This window comes from Zea mays, chromosome 1 (genome assembly GCF_902167145.1).
Source record: "Zea mays cultivar B73 chromosome 1, Zm-B73-REFERENCE-NAM-5.0, whole genome shotgun sequence".
Lineage (NCBI taxonomy): Eukaryota > Viridiplantae > Streptophyta > Magnoliopsida > Poales > Poaceae > Zea > Zea mays.
The window spans coordinates 63,171,507-63,188,978 of NC_050096.1; the positions used below are offsets into that span (position 1 = coordinate 63,171,507).

General features: G+C 43.7%; 3 protein-coding genes across 8 annotated transcripts; 1 reads left to right on the forward strand and 2 right to left on the reverse strand.

Moving 5' to 3' along the window:
• Window positions 1-503: 503 nt before the first annotated feature.
• Window positions 504-4,822, reverse strand: LOC100281158 (uncharacterized). Of its 2 annotated transcripts, NM_001367608.1 has the most exons (18): window positions 4,436-4,813; window positions 4,070-4,132; window positions 3,744-3,833; window positions 3,596-3,655; window positions 3,446-3,511; window positions 3,237-3,302; window positions 3,077-3,152; window positions 2,927-2,991; window positions 2,626-2,718; window positions 2,465-2,545; window positions 2,283-2,367; window positions 2,157-2,200; window positions 2,020-2,082; window positions 1,875-1,934; window positions 1,617-1,670; window positions 1,352-1,411; window positions 1,130-1,244; window positions 504-954 (listed from the first exon to the last, which is right to left on the reverse strand). In NM_001367608.1, exons 1-18 carry the CDS (start codon window positions 4,703-4,705, stop codon window positions 833-835), a joined length of 1,533 nt encoding a protein of 510 aa, NP_001354537.1. In that variant the 5' UTR covers window positions 4,706-4,813; the 3' UTR covers window positions 504-832. The 2 variants fall into 2 exon arrangements, 1 of the variants encoding a protein (NP_001354537.1); XR_004857504.1 differs by lacking the exon at window positions 1,352-1,411 and having other exon boundaries at window positions 564-954; window positions 1,130-1,302; window positions 4,436-4,822.
• A 1,235-nt stretch (window positions 4,823-6,057) lies between these two features.
• Window positions 6,058-8,096, reverse strand: LOC100280902 (uncharacterized). Its single transcript, NM_001153822.2, has one exon. It carries the CDS (start codon window positions 8,036-8,038, stop codon window positions 6,398-6,400), a length of 1,641 nt encoding a protein of 546 aa, NP_001147294.1. The 5' UTR covers window positions 8,039-8,096; the 3' UTR covers window positions 6,058-6,397.
• Window positions 8,097-8,177: 81 nt separating this feature from the next.
• LOC100272550 (arginine/serine-rich splicing factor SCL28 transcript II) lies at window positions 8,178-13,585 on the forward strand. 5 transcript variants are annotated; one of them, XR_561638.3, is made up of 9 exons: window positions 8,178-8,531; window positions 9,570-9,647; window positions 10,774-10,938; window positions 11,056-11,117; window positions 11,196-11,235; window positions 11,493-11,559; window positions 12,554-12,824; window positions 13,023-13,190; window positions 13,290-13,585. XR_561638.3 is itself a non-coding variant. In XM_035964589.1 (7 exons), exons 1-7 carry the CDS (start codon window positions 8,326-8,328, stop codon window positions 13,291-13,293), a joined length of 699 nt encoding a protein of 232 aa, XP_035820482.1. In that variant the 5' UTR covers window positions 8,178-8,325; the 3' UTR covers window positions 13,294-13,585. The 5 variants fall into 5 exon arrangements, 2 of the variants coding, with proteins under 2 accessions (XP_035820482.1, NP_001353432.1); XR_002266916.2 differs by lacking the exon at window positions 12,554-12,824; NR_159074.1 differs by lacking the exon at window positions 11,493-11,559 and having other exon boundaries at window positions 8,241-8,531; window positions 13,290-13,584.
• Window positions 13,586-17,472: the final 3,887 nt, after the last annotated feature.

The following is a 17,472-nucleotide window of genomic DNA, read 5'->3' on the forward strand; positions in this document are numbered from 1 at the left end:
CTTTCAGTACGAAATGCTGGAATTATATGAGTTTCCTTTGGAATTATGACCTTGACTTATTCTCGATGATTCAAGATGCTAAGGATGTTTTTGGTCACAGTTTTTTCATAAAAATTCTGGACCTGACGATATGGTGCATTTGGAAGCAGAGAAATGATCTCATCTTTAGGAATGAGACTTTTCTTCTTGTCGTTGAAGCAACGATATGTTGAAGTTGCAAATACTGAGATTTAGTTCTCTTAAATCTAGAGTGCTATTTTGGCTAAATTTTCGATAGCTTCTTTTTTTTTCTTTGGCTCCTGTAACCTCTTCATTTTAAAAGTTTTAATAAAATCGCGCTCGATAGCTTCTTTCCTGTTTTCTTTGGCTCCGCCTGTAACCTCTTCTTTTTAAAAGTTTTAATAAAATCATGCTGAGCCTTTTCCCTAAAAAAACATGATACATAAATGTTGATCCTGAATATAAAAAATGTACTGCTGGTTGATCTAGAGGGACATGGTACATAAACATAATGTCGGTTCTGTCGCTGCTCATGCTCAAACAATCTGGAGGGGCACGGTACATAATGCGTAATCTGAATCTGCAGCATTCCTTAACCTACATAGGGTACACAGTACACTACGTATTACACGGAGGTGGTGCGGGAGAGAAAGGGAGGGGAAGCGGGAGGACGTGAGAATTATATATATTGTTTCTTGTATACATATCTATCGATGAGCAGAGGTCTGACGGTACATTCGTTTTCCATCTTGGAATTATTCTGCTGTGTCCTGTAAATTCCCATTTTTCCATCTTAGAATTAATTATTCTGTAGTGTGAAGTAAATTCATTACTATCTTCTGGTGTTTAGTGAGTCCTGGATCTCCTCTAGTGTCCTTCCTTTGGTTTCAGGGACCAGCTTCGCCACGAAGAGTACAGTGATCAAGCTGGCTGAAGAGAACATGAAGAAGGTACCTGTACACAATAAAAAAAATGTAAGCAGGAAGTATACGTTACTGCATTACAGTTCCATGCCTCTTCTGTTAGTAGAGCTGAAAGTTTACTTCTGACTAGGCAGATTTCATAGACATTGTTTTATTTTTACCAAAGAGGAAAAACAAGACGTCAAAAACTGTAGGTCAGCAATTACCTGCAGAGCTCCAGTCCATAAGGAAGCTGAACGAGTAAGAAATCGCGAAGGAGCCCAGCCAGCTAACAAGGGTCACCAAGCTCCCACCAGTTGCTTTCATGTTGATTGAGAATATCTGCCGGCAGTCAATATGAGCAATGGTAAATCTCCAGGGAAACTTAATATTTGCCCACCTGTCATAAAAATCATCAACAAACAAATGGAATCATGTTTGCATTTTACCTCAGACATGACAACCCAAGGGACAGGACCCATTCCAATTGAGTATGCCCCGATGTAAACCTATTTAGCATCATAAGACAGTTTCAGACTACAAGAAATAGAACGCATAACTTGTGCATACGGGAATATATATATAGATCTCGACAATTTGCCATGGTACTAGATATAATGATTTTCAGGAGGCTTGACAAATAGCTTATTGTCCTTGGAAGTTTCATGCTGTAACTGAAAGAGAGCAAAAGCACAGGGACATTGTATCTCTTACCAGTATGCCGGAAAGAGCCAGTGTGGGAACCCATTCTGAGAACAGTCCTTGTGCCTGACAGATGATGAAGCATTCACTATTACATATATAACATACATAAACATCATATATGCCACGTCAATCCTCTTTAGAATAAGCTGGAATTTTTACCAATTGGTTCCAAGTGATTGCCATCATTCTAACTTATGATTCTATCGTATATTATGTCAGTTTCATAAGTATTTTTTTTTCATACCAGGTTAGGAAAATTATAGTTACCTTCAGATAGAATGATACTCCTGTGAGGAAGCAGCCCAAAAATGTTCCAGATGCAGAGACCTATATGATAAAAGGATCTCACAAAACATTCTACCTAACAATCTTTCTTTGTATGCACATCAGCTCAGCTTTGTAGCGTTAATACCATCAGGAGAACCCTTCTTCCACTCCTATCCATGAGTATGGCCCCAAACAATGTGATTGGAATCTGAAATGATCATGGTTATAAACAAAGTGTTCTCATTGGTAACTTTTACCAGCCGAAAGCAATTTATCTCAAACCTGAATAATGCCAATCAAGATGGTTCCAAGTTTTCCAGAAAATCCTGAAGTTATGATAAAATCAAAAAAAAAAACCATAAAGGGCTGTAACAAAAGGACAACACAATAGTACAGACATTTGATTACCAGCAGAACTGAAGATATAACTTGCATAGAAGCCAACACCATTTATCCCTCCGAGTTGCTGAAAAACCATCAAGCCAACGCCCACCTGTGCATATAAGATCAGCTCAGTTATATACCTGGCAAATATTCTGAAATGTTCCATATGATCAAATTCCAGATTCGGTGACCAAATGATTCCTTACAATGACTGCATATATATTTTTGCTCAGAAATAAGTCTCGAAGCCTGGCCTTTGGAAGGCTATAGAGTGATTCAATATACTCCTGAAAAACGATCTTTGTAAGCATATCATTCTTTACATTACAAATTCCAACATATATAGCCTATTAAGAAAGAAACCAACTTTGATCTCAATTGCCTCTTCTGATACGTCAGCATCCTCTCCACGCAGCTTTTGCAATGAGGCGTGGAATTCCTTTTCCCTTCCGACATTGGCCTGTAGTTCAAATGCATTGTAAAGCTCACAGCAAAAGATTCGTCACAATACATACGTACTAATCATTGGGTGATTGGTGAATTTGTTTTGTATGGCCTACTGACACCACCATTGTTTGAATAAGTTAAAAACTAGGTTCTTTTTCCACCACACACATCCAAAAAACCACATTTCACAGAACATTTAGCTAAGACGGGAAGTGCCTTACCAGCCATCTTGGCGACTCTGGAATGAAGAAAAGCCCAGCTAGCAAGAGGACACAAGGCACTAAACCTGGACCAAATTTTTTCACTCAGTTCCCTCCGGTCTGAATTCGAAGAACAACAATGTATGAAATGTTGATGCGAACACAACATACCAACAAGTACCAAATTGCGCCATGCAACCAGGGCTCCTATGATGTAGGTAGCTGAGCTTCCGGAACAGATCAAGAGCTGCACATGCAGCCAGTGGACCATCATATCAGCTGTTAAAACTATCATGCGCGTTACAGGACTCTTGAGCTCTACTTTCCAAACCTGGTTTGACGTTGCGAGACCCCCGCGGAGATTCTTTGGCGCTATTTCAGCTATGAACACAGGCACCTGTGGATCAAGCACATGGTCAGAACACTAAAACATGATAGCTTTCAGCTTTGCATCATGAATGCTGGAAATAAACTAGACAGAGAGCGAGCATAGAGTAAGCAATGCAGTACATAAGAACTAGTAGTTTAGGAGATGTTTACCACATAAGAAAGAACTCCAGTGCTGAAACCCAGCAAGGTTCTCCCAAAGTAGAGCATGATAGCGCTCTGTACATTCAGGATACTTCACGGTTACGAAAACAGGCAGTGGGCTGGAAACGTAAGAGCGATAATCATCCACAACGAACAAACCTTGGCCAGATGTATGGAGAGCCAACCGAATATACAAATAGTAGCTGATATCCGCATGGTCTAACACAAGTCAAAACAGAGGATATGTGACGGCGATCATCAGTAAAACTAAGAAAATTGGCCTCAGTTGACAGCGTAGTGATTTTACCATTTTTCGTCCGAGAAAATCAGCCAAGCGCCCACTAGTAACGGCACCAACCATTGCTCCGACTGTCAGTACAGATCCAAAAATTGCAAACTGCAGATTGAGATGCATAGACAGTCTAAACTCTGTGGGGGTCATCGATATATATATTTTTCGTACACTGGGATCGAACATCTCAGCACGATAGAAGATTAGAAGTAGGTAGATCCAACCATTACAGCAATCCTATGCTTTGCACTATATCATAACAGATTTTAGTAGGAAAAGAAACTTTGAGTGCGCAGGGAAAGAACAAATTATTTTCCCAAGACAAGGATGGTGCGACGGACCTCGGAGATAGATAGCCCGACTTCCTCTACAATCCCTGACTGCGTCGGCGCAGAGTAGCCGACCTGCAAGCAAATGAATCATGTAGGACCTTGGGCGAAGGTGCGAAGCTTTGTCTGCTTCATTCTACTACTTCTTCTTGAGACACGCGTGCATTACAGATTGACGGTAGTAAAACAAATGGCGACAACTCGCAGAACAGAAGGAAAAGTACGGTAGTGACGAAGAAAAGGCCGTATATAGCTGCATGTCATCAGTAACGTCGAACGCGAATCAGCGAGCGTGTTGTTGCATTTCCGCGAAAGGTGAGGGATGGAAGGAAGGAATGCATTTAGGGATAGGCGGCGGCGGCAGCGGCGTCTTCTTACGCAGGTGCCGAACTCGAAGGAGCCGCAGACGGCGACGGCGGTGGAGACAAGGACCATCCGCAGCGAGCCTCCGTCCGTCCTCCCGCAGTCGGACGCCCCCTCCGCCTCCGGGCTGTCCCGGATCTTAGACCCCTGGTCGTCCTCCTCCTTGCGGCCGCCGTGGCAGTGGCGGAGAAGCGGCTCCGTCGTGGTGGTGGCGGTCCCGCCGCCGCCACCTGCCCCGACCACCAACCTGGCCTCCACATCGTCCGCGACTCGCATTATACCCATTGTTCTTCTTGTTCCCACGATGCAGATGGATGGATCGGGAGCTCGGGACAGAGACAGACGCAGTGGACAGTGGTCTCCGGCCTGGGCTGGGCTCTGAGCCTCTGACTCTGAGCCTCTAACGATGAGTGGACGGGGCAGTGCGATACGTATTTATACACAACACGCCCGGCGCGGGGGCCACATGAGAGTCGGTGCGAAAGAGAAGCGAAAATATCTCCGGCACCGAAAATGGCCAGGAGAGCGCCGTTTTGTCTCATCTCATCTGGTCACGCGACGCGATAACAAGTTTGGGAGACGAACGGCAAGGATCCTCCTGGCTTAATTATGTGTGTGTATGAACATATAATGCTAACTAATTAATCTGCATGGTTGGTGACAGCTAGCCAATCGATCAAAGGCAGATCTCATCTGCACCATCAGATGTACTTGTATCGAATACAATCTGAGCCCCTCACCAGTCACCGCCGATAGGTAGATGATGACAGATAAGGAGCAAGGATCATCACATGCATGGCAAATTGGCAAGTGCAGTGATGGCCAGCAGTCAATAAGTCGAGGCGAGAGAATCCAGTCGTCCATGTTCTTGCTGAAAAGAATGCATGTTAGCTGCCACGGCAGGCCGACGTCGGATCTATTCTGTCTAGAGTACTACTCGCTCCATTCTATAATATAAACTACTTTAAATTTCTTAGAAGGTCAAAGTATCTCAGACTTGATCAGAATTATAGATTTAACCAAAATTTCCAAATCTCCACACGCACGCTTCCACAGTTCCGCGTCACTGTGACCACGAGCTGCTTGCTATTCCCGCTGCCTGGGCTGCCGACCTCACATTCCCCAGTTTCTCACGCAGGGATGACTTGAAGGTTGTTAGTTCAGTATGTATATGAACAATGTGGTATTGTGCTATGCTTAACAATGTGATGTCTGGTGTTTTGTGTGCTATGATAATGAACAATGTATAAGCTATGAACCACTCGGTTGGGCATCCGAGTGGAACAGATTCTGACGTGAGATATATAACAGTTAGGGCTAGTTTGACAACTTCATTTTTCTAAGAGATTCTCATTTTCTCAAAGAAAATGAATTAATTTTCCTTGAGAAAAAGAATAGAAATCCCTTGTAAAAAATGTGGTTGTCAAACTAGTCTTTAATGGTAAAAATATGAACGACAAAAATGCGTTGAGCAGCAAGGCTGTGATATTATTAGGACTAGTTTGGAAGCTCAAATTACCTCCGGGATTGCTCAAATTACCTCCGGGAGAGGTATTGGAAGCCGAAAACCGCCAGAAACCGGTGAGGCAAGTTTTCCATCCCATGAGTACTGGCAGTATGAAATGTCTCTCAAAGCATTACTCAAAGAGCCTTGGACATTATTCTCGAACTGAATGGTACAAGCTGACAACTATTTTGACTCTTCACCAAAAAAAAAATCTACACTGACCTATAGGAGCCACAGCACTTTGATAAGCTCCACCACAACTGCAAAAAATGCTAGAGTAAGAGCCGATTACAAGCCAGCAATAACATTAAAATTGTCTCATCTCCAAAATCTTCTGCTGGAAGGCATTTCAGCACTTGAAGACAGCACCCACAAAAAAAATGCCTTGATGAACGCATGTCTTGGGGGAGCCAAGGAAACATAACATCATTCGCAAGGCAATTGATTGCTACTGGTTGCTGACCAAAATATTATCCAGTTGGTGGGAGTAAAGATACATTGCTTGTGCACGGCTTCTCGGCAAGTACGGTGCAAGCAAATGTGCCTATTTCAAATCCAACCTTGAACATTATATTCAGGACCAGCAACACATCGTCCAATCGCCCAGAGGTGCTCAACGACTCCACCAAGTAATCAAATGTCTGTCTTTGGGGTCTTATGTTGTCCTTCAACATACCTGCCAACCATGCCATGCCCTCATCAGACAGATTGATCTTACAAAAGCCACTGATGATGTGATCGTTTGTCCACACCGGTGGCTCCAAGCCCTTGGTCCGCATCGACTTGATCAGGTCTACTGCAGCATGCACCTGTCCGTTCTCACACATGGCACATATAAGACGACCGAAGGTTGACGATGTTGGCTCCAAACCAGATGATAGCAACCACTCGTACATCCGCATCGCCAAGTCCAACTTCCCAGCTTTGAATAGGCCATTGATCAATGTGTCGTACGTGATCACATCATGCTTGATTCCCTTGATGGACATTTCCTCGAACACCTCAAGTGCGTCGTACACCCTCCCATGAACACAGAATCCTTTGATGAGAATGTTACAGCTAACAGTAGTCTGCTTGAACCCCTTCTCAAGCATTTCATCATATACCTTGCGGGCCTTGTCGAGATCACCAACTCTGCAATAGTAAGTGACAAGGGAGCAGTAGGCATACTCATTGGGGGCGATGCCCCTGCCCACCATCTCATCCCACATCTGCTGTGCAACTCCAATCAGCCGCATTTCGCATAACCCATGGATCACCGTGGTATATGTAACTCCGTCAATGTCATAGCCACGCTGCTTGATCTCTCTGAACACACGCAGGGCCTCTCCACCCATCCTCCGCCTGAAGAGCCCGTGTATGACCCGCTGGTAGATCACCTTGTCCGGGGTGCACCCGGTGGCAATCATGAGGTGCAGCGTGTCGGAGACCTTGCCGAAGTTGCCCTCGGCTGCGAAGGCGCCGATGAGGTCAGCAACTGCGTCGGCGGGCGGAGGGGACCCACGGCGCGCGGCGTCGCGGAGGAGGCCGAGGCCGTCGAGGGGGCGGCCCTCGGCGGCGTAGGCCCGGGCGAGGCAGCCGACGGTAGTGGCATTGCCGGGGAATTCTGGCGAGGAAGAGAAGGCGGAGAAGAAGCGGAAGACGAGGTCTGGGCGGGCCGCGCGGAGTGCGGAACAGGACGCGACATTGAAGGCACGGAGGGAAAGGTGGATGCGGAGGTAAGAGCTGAGGAGCTCGGCGACGTCTGCGGCGAGGTGCGGTGGGAGGCGGAGGAGGAACTTGTCGACCCCGGGCAGCGGAGGGGAGACGTTCACCGGGGCGGTGTCAGGGGCGGGGCCGGGGAGGTGTGGAGACAGAGCGCGTAGGAAGCGGAGCGATGGAGCCACGGCCGGAAGAAGGCAGGAGAGCGTGAGGCGAGCAAAGTCTGGATGGAGGAGGACGGCGCGGGGGACCAAGGAGAGGAGGCGGGGCTCGAGCCGCGGCGTGCGGAGGGCGGCGGCCGCGGCGAGGGCAGCAGCGTTTGAGATCGTGGACGAAGTCGGAGCGCCGGCGGGATCGGATGCCGTGGCGGAGCATAAGTGCCTGGCGAAACGGAGTCGAGGCGGGGGCATGGCGGTGCCGGCCGGGCGGCGGCGGCAGAGCTGACGCAAGAGGCGGGGTAGACTGTTGGAGGCGGTCTGAAGTCTGCGGTGCGCGCAAAGTTTGGTCGTGGGCCGTCGGCAAAAAGGCCCATGGGGCTTTCAATTTAGCGGGTGCTCCCATCTTTCGTTAGGATAAGAGGAACCCTAGTCCCTAGCAACGCCTACAGCGTCACGGAACACCGGCGAACCAAACCTCGGAGAAACCCTAGCAAGGCCGCTTGCCCCTCTCAGGCGCGACACAGCATCGGCGACTAGCGATGACAGGATATCGCAGCCGCAGTCCGAGCCGAAGCTACAGCCCACGGAGGCGGTACAGCCGGAGCCCTCCTAGGCGCAAGCGCTACGACGATCCACGCGACCGCTACCGCTGGGCCGGGGCCGGCGGAGGCGGGGACCGACGTGGTTACGGTCGGCCGTTGGCGCAGTCCGGTCTCCTCATCCGTAATATCTCCCTCACAGCCAGGTGAATTATCGCTGTACCCCATACATGTGGCTGCAGTTCTGTCTCGTATGACCTATGGATAACGGGCGTGGCGCCATCTGGTTTGGTCAATGTCAAGAGCCGTTAATTCTGTGATTTTTTTTGTCTGCTGCATGCAATTATATATTGTCGATTCGATTGTATGCTCAATCCTCTACCCATCTGATCGGCCTCTAATGTGTTATTTGATGGTTGTTAAATGCTATGCACAAAATAAAAGCAAACATTGAAGCTTGTTTTCAGCATTTGATATTTGCACGTAACTGTGTTTTAATTTTTCACATGGTGATTAATTGTTTGGTGGTTTGCACGCTAACAAATGTTTGATTGTAAAATGTGCTGCAACGGGATATTTAACAATTGATGTTTACTGGAAGATGTGTGCATGAATAACTGATGGAACTGCTTATCAGAATTTCTTATGAAAAAAGATAAGTTCATCTGTCATGGCAAACACATTGGGTTTTGAAGACATTCACTAAATGGGTTGATGGTGTGCATCCTTAGTCTTCTCAAAGCAGATTTGTATATCAATGTCATATATCCTTTATAGAGTGGATCGATCATGTTTAAGCCATTGTCTAGTCTTTGACAAACCTAGAGTCGGTCTGGGTTTCTATTCAATGTCTTGGTATGAGAGTTTGCCAATCACTTTAGATCATTATGAAAATATATGACTCGTTTGTTTAGGAAGTTGGTGGTCATGGTTATTTGTACTCAAGGAGCATTGGCTCTTTCACATCAAATAATCCAATCCTCTCATGTCAGATAAAAATTTGGATGTTTCTGCATCTTATTGCCACTGTATGACCCTTACGGTTTGATGGACTTTTTAACCTTGCAAACAGTTCCAGTCTATTTCAACTGCCAATAAAATGTTATAGTAAGTTGCTGCAAAGTAATCATTATGATATACCTATGTTATGTATTATTGTGATGCAGTCTGTTTTTGTGCCCTCGGATGGCTTTACAATGTAGTTAACTGATTTTGTTCTGTTATTGGATTTTCGTTGTCTGCAGGCCAGAAGATATTCGAGCTACATTTGAGCAATTCGGCCCTATCAAGGATGTTTACCTGCCAAGGAATTTCCACACGAGGTAATAATTGCTTTCTAAAGTTTTTTTTTGCCTTATGTCAAACTTCAGTTCAACCTCATGCCAACCCTGCCTTAGACTGCTTTCAACGGTTCCCGCCGACCTCCCCTACCCCTGTAGCCGTTTAGGCCAGGGGGTTCAAATCCCTACAACGGTGCCCCCTTTGAACTCCTCTACACGCTACAGTTTAAGTGGAGGCTACAGGAAACAAACAGATGTGGGGGGTGCGGCAGTGAGCCCCCTGCCCTCGGTTTACGTGTGCGGCAGTGTTTTTTAGTTGGGAAAAAATGATAATAGATGGTGAATAGGTATGAAAAATGATATTTTATGATTATAGTGGGGTATAGGGGAAGGATTTAGGGGGAACCGCTGTACAGGGTGGAGATATAGGGGGAAAGAGAACGCTGACGTGGCACGTGAGTGGGATATAGGGGGAGAAATTTAGGGGGAACCGCTGAACACAGTCTTAAGTAAGTGGTGTTTGGATTATGTGCAAGTCAACAATTTCAACTTTGATTAGATGTTACTTTTTATGAATTGCTTTATATTTCTTGGGTTTGAATATTAAAAAATGATATCGGTAGATTTGTCTTGAAGTAGTCACATAAAAATATACTTAGTATAATTTACAAGCATTGAAATGTGTTTTGGGTATTATGTTGTTGTCCAAACGACACTTATTTATGTCCGGAGGGAGTATGTGCATAGCTGGCAAACAAAGTTTTTTGAACACTGAAAAAGCGCTTAGATGAATTAAGTTGCACACCAATAATAAGGAGACCGATACACTGTTGCTTGAGTGGTCATTCCGGTGTTCATTCCAAGACATTATATTTGTTTCATCCATTTGGACATATGTGATAATGTGATAGAAATGTCAAATGGCCTGGAATTATCTCATTAAAAATTATGGTTCTTTTGGCAATAAAAAGAATCATGTTTAATATGAGGGCAAACTTTTGTTTTATCTATTCCCTGTTTTTGATAAATAGTTTCTAAGTGTATTTACCGGTTCTTTATTAAATTTGGATTGGAATGAACAGCCAGCTGTTGGAACATGGAGTATATTTGTTGAATTACAATGATTTTTTCCCTTCTTAATCCTTGGTTGAATTGGTCAATTTTACAGGGAACTTCGTGGTTTTGGATTTGTCAAATTCCGCTACCCTGAGGATGCTGCAGTTGCCAAGCGTGAGATGCATCATCAAGTCATTGGTGGGCGAGAAATTTCAATAGTTTATGCTGAGGAGAATCGAAAAACGCCACAAGAAATGCGCATGAGAACAAGAACTAGGTTCATTATTTGTTTCTTTATCCTTTGCCATGTGCTCTAGGTTGTCCTTAGCAACACTGTAGTAAACTTATACTTGAAGTAATGAAAAGAAATAAATCCGTGCTTTCATTGATGTAGTGGTAGGTACATGGATGAAAGATACACAAGACTGTCAAGATCTCCAAGGTCTCGTTCCCACTGTAAGTGTGAAGCGATTTACAAAAATTAAATGTTGCATTCTTTTGTTTTGTAAGTAAACGCTATCACTTTTCTGGCAGCTTATTCACCACCGCCTTCTCCAGTTAGGCGTGACTTCAGGTTTGAACTCAATTTTTTATTTCAAATAGACTAGTATCTTGAATTGTTGGTTGTTCTTCAATCCTATATGTTCTTTGAATGCCTCTGCTATTTTCAATTTTTAGGAGCAGTTGCATTTCTTTCCAGTTCATATGGATATAATTTTATCATGATCAAACCATTAGAAGGATGTGCCAAAGTGGTTGCATTGTTCCAAGTATACTGTTTAATTTTTCATGAACAATATTTTCATAACATGGTAATCATGGTTTTTAAAGTGGTAAGGCGAGACAAGGCGTTGGACCACCGCCTGGACGCCTAGGCGTCACCTTAAGAACAGTGATGGTAATTTTAGAACTTGTTGCTTTTATTAAAATCGGCAGTTGGAGTTGCATACTTGTGATTGCGTCAATGTTCAAAATATTATATATGCTAGAAGCAAGGGTGGATATTTAATGTATTCACAATGTATTTATTACTTGTTTATTATACCCCTTTTATGATTTAAAGGTAATACACCATAAGAAAAAGGGCAAACCCAGTGTGGGTGGCTCCCACATGAGTGGGGTTTGGGGAATGGATAAACCGAGGCAAGCCTTCCCCCGCAAATGAGGAGAGGCTGCTTAGTGAGTCAGTGAGACAACTCTCACCATCACACCTGGCCTGCCCTTCTAGATATATAATGCTCCATCCATCCCTAAATAAATCAACTTCTAGAGTTATCTTAAATCAAACTTTTGTAAGATTGACCAGCTTAATAGGAAAGAATATCAACACCTATGGCACCAATTAAGTAGACTATGAAAGTATATTACATGGTATATCTAAAAAATGATCTAGTTTTGTCATATTTCTCTATAAAATTTGGTCAAACTTACATGACTTAGGGCAATTCTAGAATTTGATTTATTTGGGAACTGAGGCAGTAGGTAGGTGTCAAATGGGTTTGTTTATCTCATTGCTGTCATCAATATAAATGAGGATCAAGCCTCTATTCTTGTCAAATAAATTGGAACTTCAGTTCCTCGTTACGTCTTGTTGAGTTCTCCAAATATATATCATAGTTTGATTGCTAAAATGTTAATCTCCCTGTATGGTTATTTTTCAATATTATATCCTTAGACTTGCTCACAAAGAAGTACTTTCAAGACTGAAAATGATTGTGGTGCTCGTCCAGATTGGTAATTTCATTTGGTTTTTTTTATATTTACAATTGGATGTGAATGACAACAATGTGGTTTTGTTAGATTATTTGATAACTGTTGATATCATGTGTTCTTGAAACAAGGCCTTGAATTTTGCTCTGAATTGTGTTGCTTTGGTTATGTCTACTATCCAGTCAACAAAGAATATAGAGTATCTAAAAGACCAAAAGACAACCATAATGTTTGGAGATTAAAAGCCAAAGTGAAAGTACCATGGCTTCCAGGGTTGAGCATGTGAAAGGCATTATTGTTAAAGATAAAGTGGTGCTGTCAGTCAAGAGTTTAATGATAATCTTGGCTAAGATACCTGACGGAAAGAGTATGTTGAAGTTGAGCCAGCGCCTTAATGCATTGCACAATTGCATGTTTGGATCAAAGTGGGTAGCTTTTATTGATATGGGGCAGGTAAAAAATGATATCTTGCTTTATATTTCAAATTGTCTTTGGGATAAGAGTGGTACTTTACCGCTAGGTGCTGTAAATAAGTGTTCAGTTATATAAATGTAGTTTGTTAATGTTCTAGCATGCCCCCTTATACTTGCCCGCCATATTGTGTTGCTCCTTGTCTTTCGCATGCTCAGGAATTTAAATAACTTTTTGCAGGGGCAGGGAGCGCCCGGATAGTTATTCCCCTCAGTACTCGCACTCTCCACGCCCTCGGGACAGCAGGCACCACAGGTCAGATGGTCGCTCTCCAACTCCAAGCCTAGATGACCACAAACCTAAGGCGACACCAGTCAATGGTGGACATGGTCCAGCAGTTGCATCCAGGTCTATAACTCAGCCCTAAAGGTTTCCTTTTTTCGTTTGCTGTGTACATTCTATGCAATGGTCCCATATTTACGAGATGATGATGTTTCTCCGTTCCAGATAGTATGATGCCATTATGGATGCCTTGAATTGTGTTCGGAGGCTGGAGACTGCAGACTATCTTTTCACCAATCTTCTCTAAGAGATGAGTAGGGTTGTAGTAAACAGATACTTGGTAGTTGTATTACAGGTGATGGTTTCGGTTATGAGGTGCGCTGTTGCTTTTGTGACGCTGCTTTAATGCTTTCCCAACCGAGGGTAGTAGGGTACCGTCGTGGAATTTTGCGTGTTTGTTTTTTGGCTACAATATTACTAATACTAGTAACTTGCTCGCTTCGAGCGCGAGTCTTTATCTATGTGTCTACACATCCAAAAGATCGTTGTTGTAGATTATATAGAATCGGCACATTCAATAAAAATTAGGAAGGGAGATATAAGTTAATTAGCAATATCTAAGTAGCTTGTAAAATCAGACGTTACATAGCTTACTAATTACGTGGTAATTTGTATAAACAAAATTTAAGATGTGTCTTATGAGGAGACTAAGCTGAAGGAACTCTGCTTCATTGAATTTCAGTCCAATGGCCAAAATATCGTCCGAGGAAAAAATGGTGAAATCAGGGTTTATATGATCTCGAGGATGGGGACAAACGCATCCCGGCGCGCCTCGATGGTAACACCCAGTTTGTAACATATAATAAAAGAGGAGAAATTAATTCCTTTATCTATATGTTTGTGTTATTTCTATTTACTATCATATGTGAACTCCCCACTTACACAATTAAATAAATACCCCAAAAACACCTAAATAAATCTTGCATCATGCTGAGTTTTACTTGATTGTGCATTTGTGGTTAATAAAATAAATGAGTCATTAACAACATATCAATGGACCCATAAAAAATTTAAACTCTAACTTGGAAATAAAACCATGAAATAGAGGAGAGAAATGAATAATAGTTAATATAAAATAATATTATAACTAAATAATTTCACCATATGTTGATGTGACCAAATTGCATGGTTAAAACGAATTTGAATTTGCAATTAAGTTAATTCAAAATTTGAATTCAAATGAATTATAAATAAAGAAAAACATAAAATAGAAACAAAAAAAGAAGAAAATTAGTTATGGGCTCGCGCAGGCGCATTTCGGCCCATCTCCACTACTCCTTTCCTGCTTGGCCCAGCTACTCCCGCTCCCTCTGTCTCGCGGGGCCCACATGTCATACCGCGCGCGCCTGCGAAATCCACTGACCGCGTGTCACCGATTGGCGGGGCCCGCTTGGCAGGCTCATCCTCTCCATCGAACGGATTCCGCGCATGGCGCACTGGTCGCCTGAAATCCAGCTCATTCTGGTGGGCGTGGGGGCATGGCCGGAGTATAAACCAGTCCCGGGTAATCTCCCTCCTAGCTCACCCGTGCCAATTCCCCTGGGAGCCACCACCGCCGTAGAGTTTGTGCGCGCGGCGGAAGAACCTTCGCCAAACACCATTGCCGCTAACCCAAATTCGCTCTACCGCCGTTGCCATTGTCGTGGTACTGGTCCCTGGAGCTTCGCTGGTCTTGAAGGAAGGTGTCTGCGACTGTGGTGCTGAAGATTGGCCACCAGCGTCGCCTGGATTCGTCACCAATCAAATCTGCATCACCGTCGTCCGCGCGTTCTGGTCCCTGGGGTCCTCTGCACCGGCACCGCGGGTGAATCGTCCCCCATAAGGTCCGCCTTGCCCCAACCAATGTACAACGTCATTTTATTCCGAGATTAACGCGTTCGCGATAGGATTTAGCCCGACTCAGGCGATGCTCCGCCGCAGCCTGGTGGGCGGCGCCGCCATGCGTGTGTGCCCTGTTGGGGCGGAGATCGTGCGCCGTCGGATCGGCGCGAACGGTTGTGATTAGTCCGCGCGTACCCTTTCACCACGTTCCGATCTGGTTCGTCAATCTGGATCGGACGGACAGAGATAGATCTAGAAGTAATAAAACCCTCACCGTTTGATTCGGATCCAATGGATGCGATTCCGTACCGGTTCGCAGGAATAATGATTTAATCTGGCACGCCCGTATCTAATCCAACGGCTAGGATCTCGCCATACCCCTTTGGCCGTGGCTTTTTGCTAAAGAGACCCCAGGGAAAGACATAATAAACCCGCCGTCCTATGCGTTGTTCCCTGTGTCTTAGGGGTTTTACTCCGTAGCCCCTGCGTGTTCTAGGAAATGGGGCGCAGTCCAGATTATTAGGAAATCAGGAAAAAGAATTAGAATATGAGTTTTTAATATGAAAATAATTGCTAGAATTGGTATAATTCATAGAAAATCCATTTTTAGTCCAACTTAATCCGTTCCCGTTTCTAATTTTCTTTTAAAATTATTCTCTACCACTTAGAGTCTTTGTTTTGTCATGAAAACAATATTAAAATTTATTTATCACTTAATCCTATTTTAAGCACATAAAACCTTTGGAAATTCATATCTCAAAATCTATAACTCCAAAAACTATGATTCCTGTTCCTAGGATTTTATTTTAATGTGTAGATTTTTACTGTGTAATTTGTTTACATGTTTGGTATGATGTTAATTTTCACTATACACTGTGCTTGTTTGTATTGTGGCGAGTAGAAGAACCCGTTACTGAGGATCCTGGTGAGCAGCAAATAGAAGTAGCTGAGCAGGAGCTCATTGAAGGCAAGTTGTGCCCTTGACCACTTTTTACCCAATAATGTTCATTAATATCATTTATTTATGCGTAGGTTAATTTTGATGGGACCCAATAGGTCACCCTAGATTGTTTATCTCATTACCTTGGATACCCCTGAATCACTTGGGTAGTTTGCTATTGCTTTACATGGTTTTGGGATAATCATTTATTATATCTATGTTTCAATTCTTTTGTTATTCTATTTATGTTCATGTCAAGATCATTAATGTTAATTGGAACATAGAGCTTAACTTGAGAAACACGTGCCACCACAAGGGTTTAATGGGACGCCCTTGGCTGACTAATTAGGAAAGCTAGTGGAAGACTACCTTACCCGAAAGGGGCAAGTGCAGTAGGGGAGTTGCATGCAAGGAGGTTCTCGGGTTGATTTTGCTGCGATGGCGGTCAGACGGGGATTCTTGCAAGTGCTTTTCCCATAAACTGTAACAGGTACTCGAAAGCTAGCGGAACTTTGTAAAGGCCTCGTAGTGTTGTACTGCCTCGCCTCCTAGGTAGAGGTGTATGGGAGTCACGACCCCTTGGCAGATGGGTAACATGACTTGTGGGTAAAGGGTACAACCTCTGCAGAGTGTAAAACTGATATACTAGCCGAGCTCACGGTCATGAGTAGCTCAGGACTATCTGATGATTAAATTATGGAACTTAAATTCAATTTTGTCATTTGCATATGCATAGGTTTATTATTAATTTTGTTCTATTACTTTACTTAAGGTTTGGTATTTACTTACACTTAGTAACTGCTAATAAAATTTTGACCAACTACTTAAAAGCAATGCTCAGCTTTAACCCCTGTCATTGATTAGCCTTACACATCACATGAACTCCCACCTTTGTGAGTTCATGTCCACTGGTTTCCCACAACTTGTTGAGCTATGATCATGTGTGAGCTCACCCTTGCTGTCTCACACCCCCACAGGAGAAGAACAGGTGGTTCAGGAGGAGCCACAAGGCGAGGAGTTCGATCTGATCTAGGTGGCGTTTCCCTAGTTGACTTCTGCGCCAAGGACGATCCTTAGTTCGTTTTATATTTATCTTTTATTTTGTAATAAGACTTCCGCTATGTAATAATACTCTGATGTTTTGTGACATTTATCTCTATACACTCTGTTATTATATATGTTGTCTTCTTGGCGCATGTATGAGATGCACCTGGCTTTGTTCCTTAAAGCCGGGTGTGACATCGATGGAGGGAATGAGGCAGTGGAGGAGGTAGAGGAGGCGGAGCGCGTCACCACCATGGTCAAGGATGTCGGGCAAGCTAGACGGCGAGGGTGCTAGACGGCGAGGGTAGGCATAGGACAAAATAATAATGAGGTATGGCTGAAGAAAGACAAAAAAGAGAAAAATACAATGCAACACATAGGATTCGGTAAGGGTAGGCACCAGTGGTGGAGGACAAAATAATAATGAGGTATGGCTGAAGAAAGACAAAAAAAGAGAAAAATATGATGCAACACATAGGACTCAAACCTAGAACCTATTGATCACAAGCAGTATGAACTTGCCACTACACTAAACATGATTTT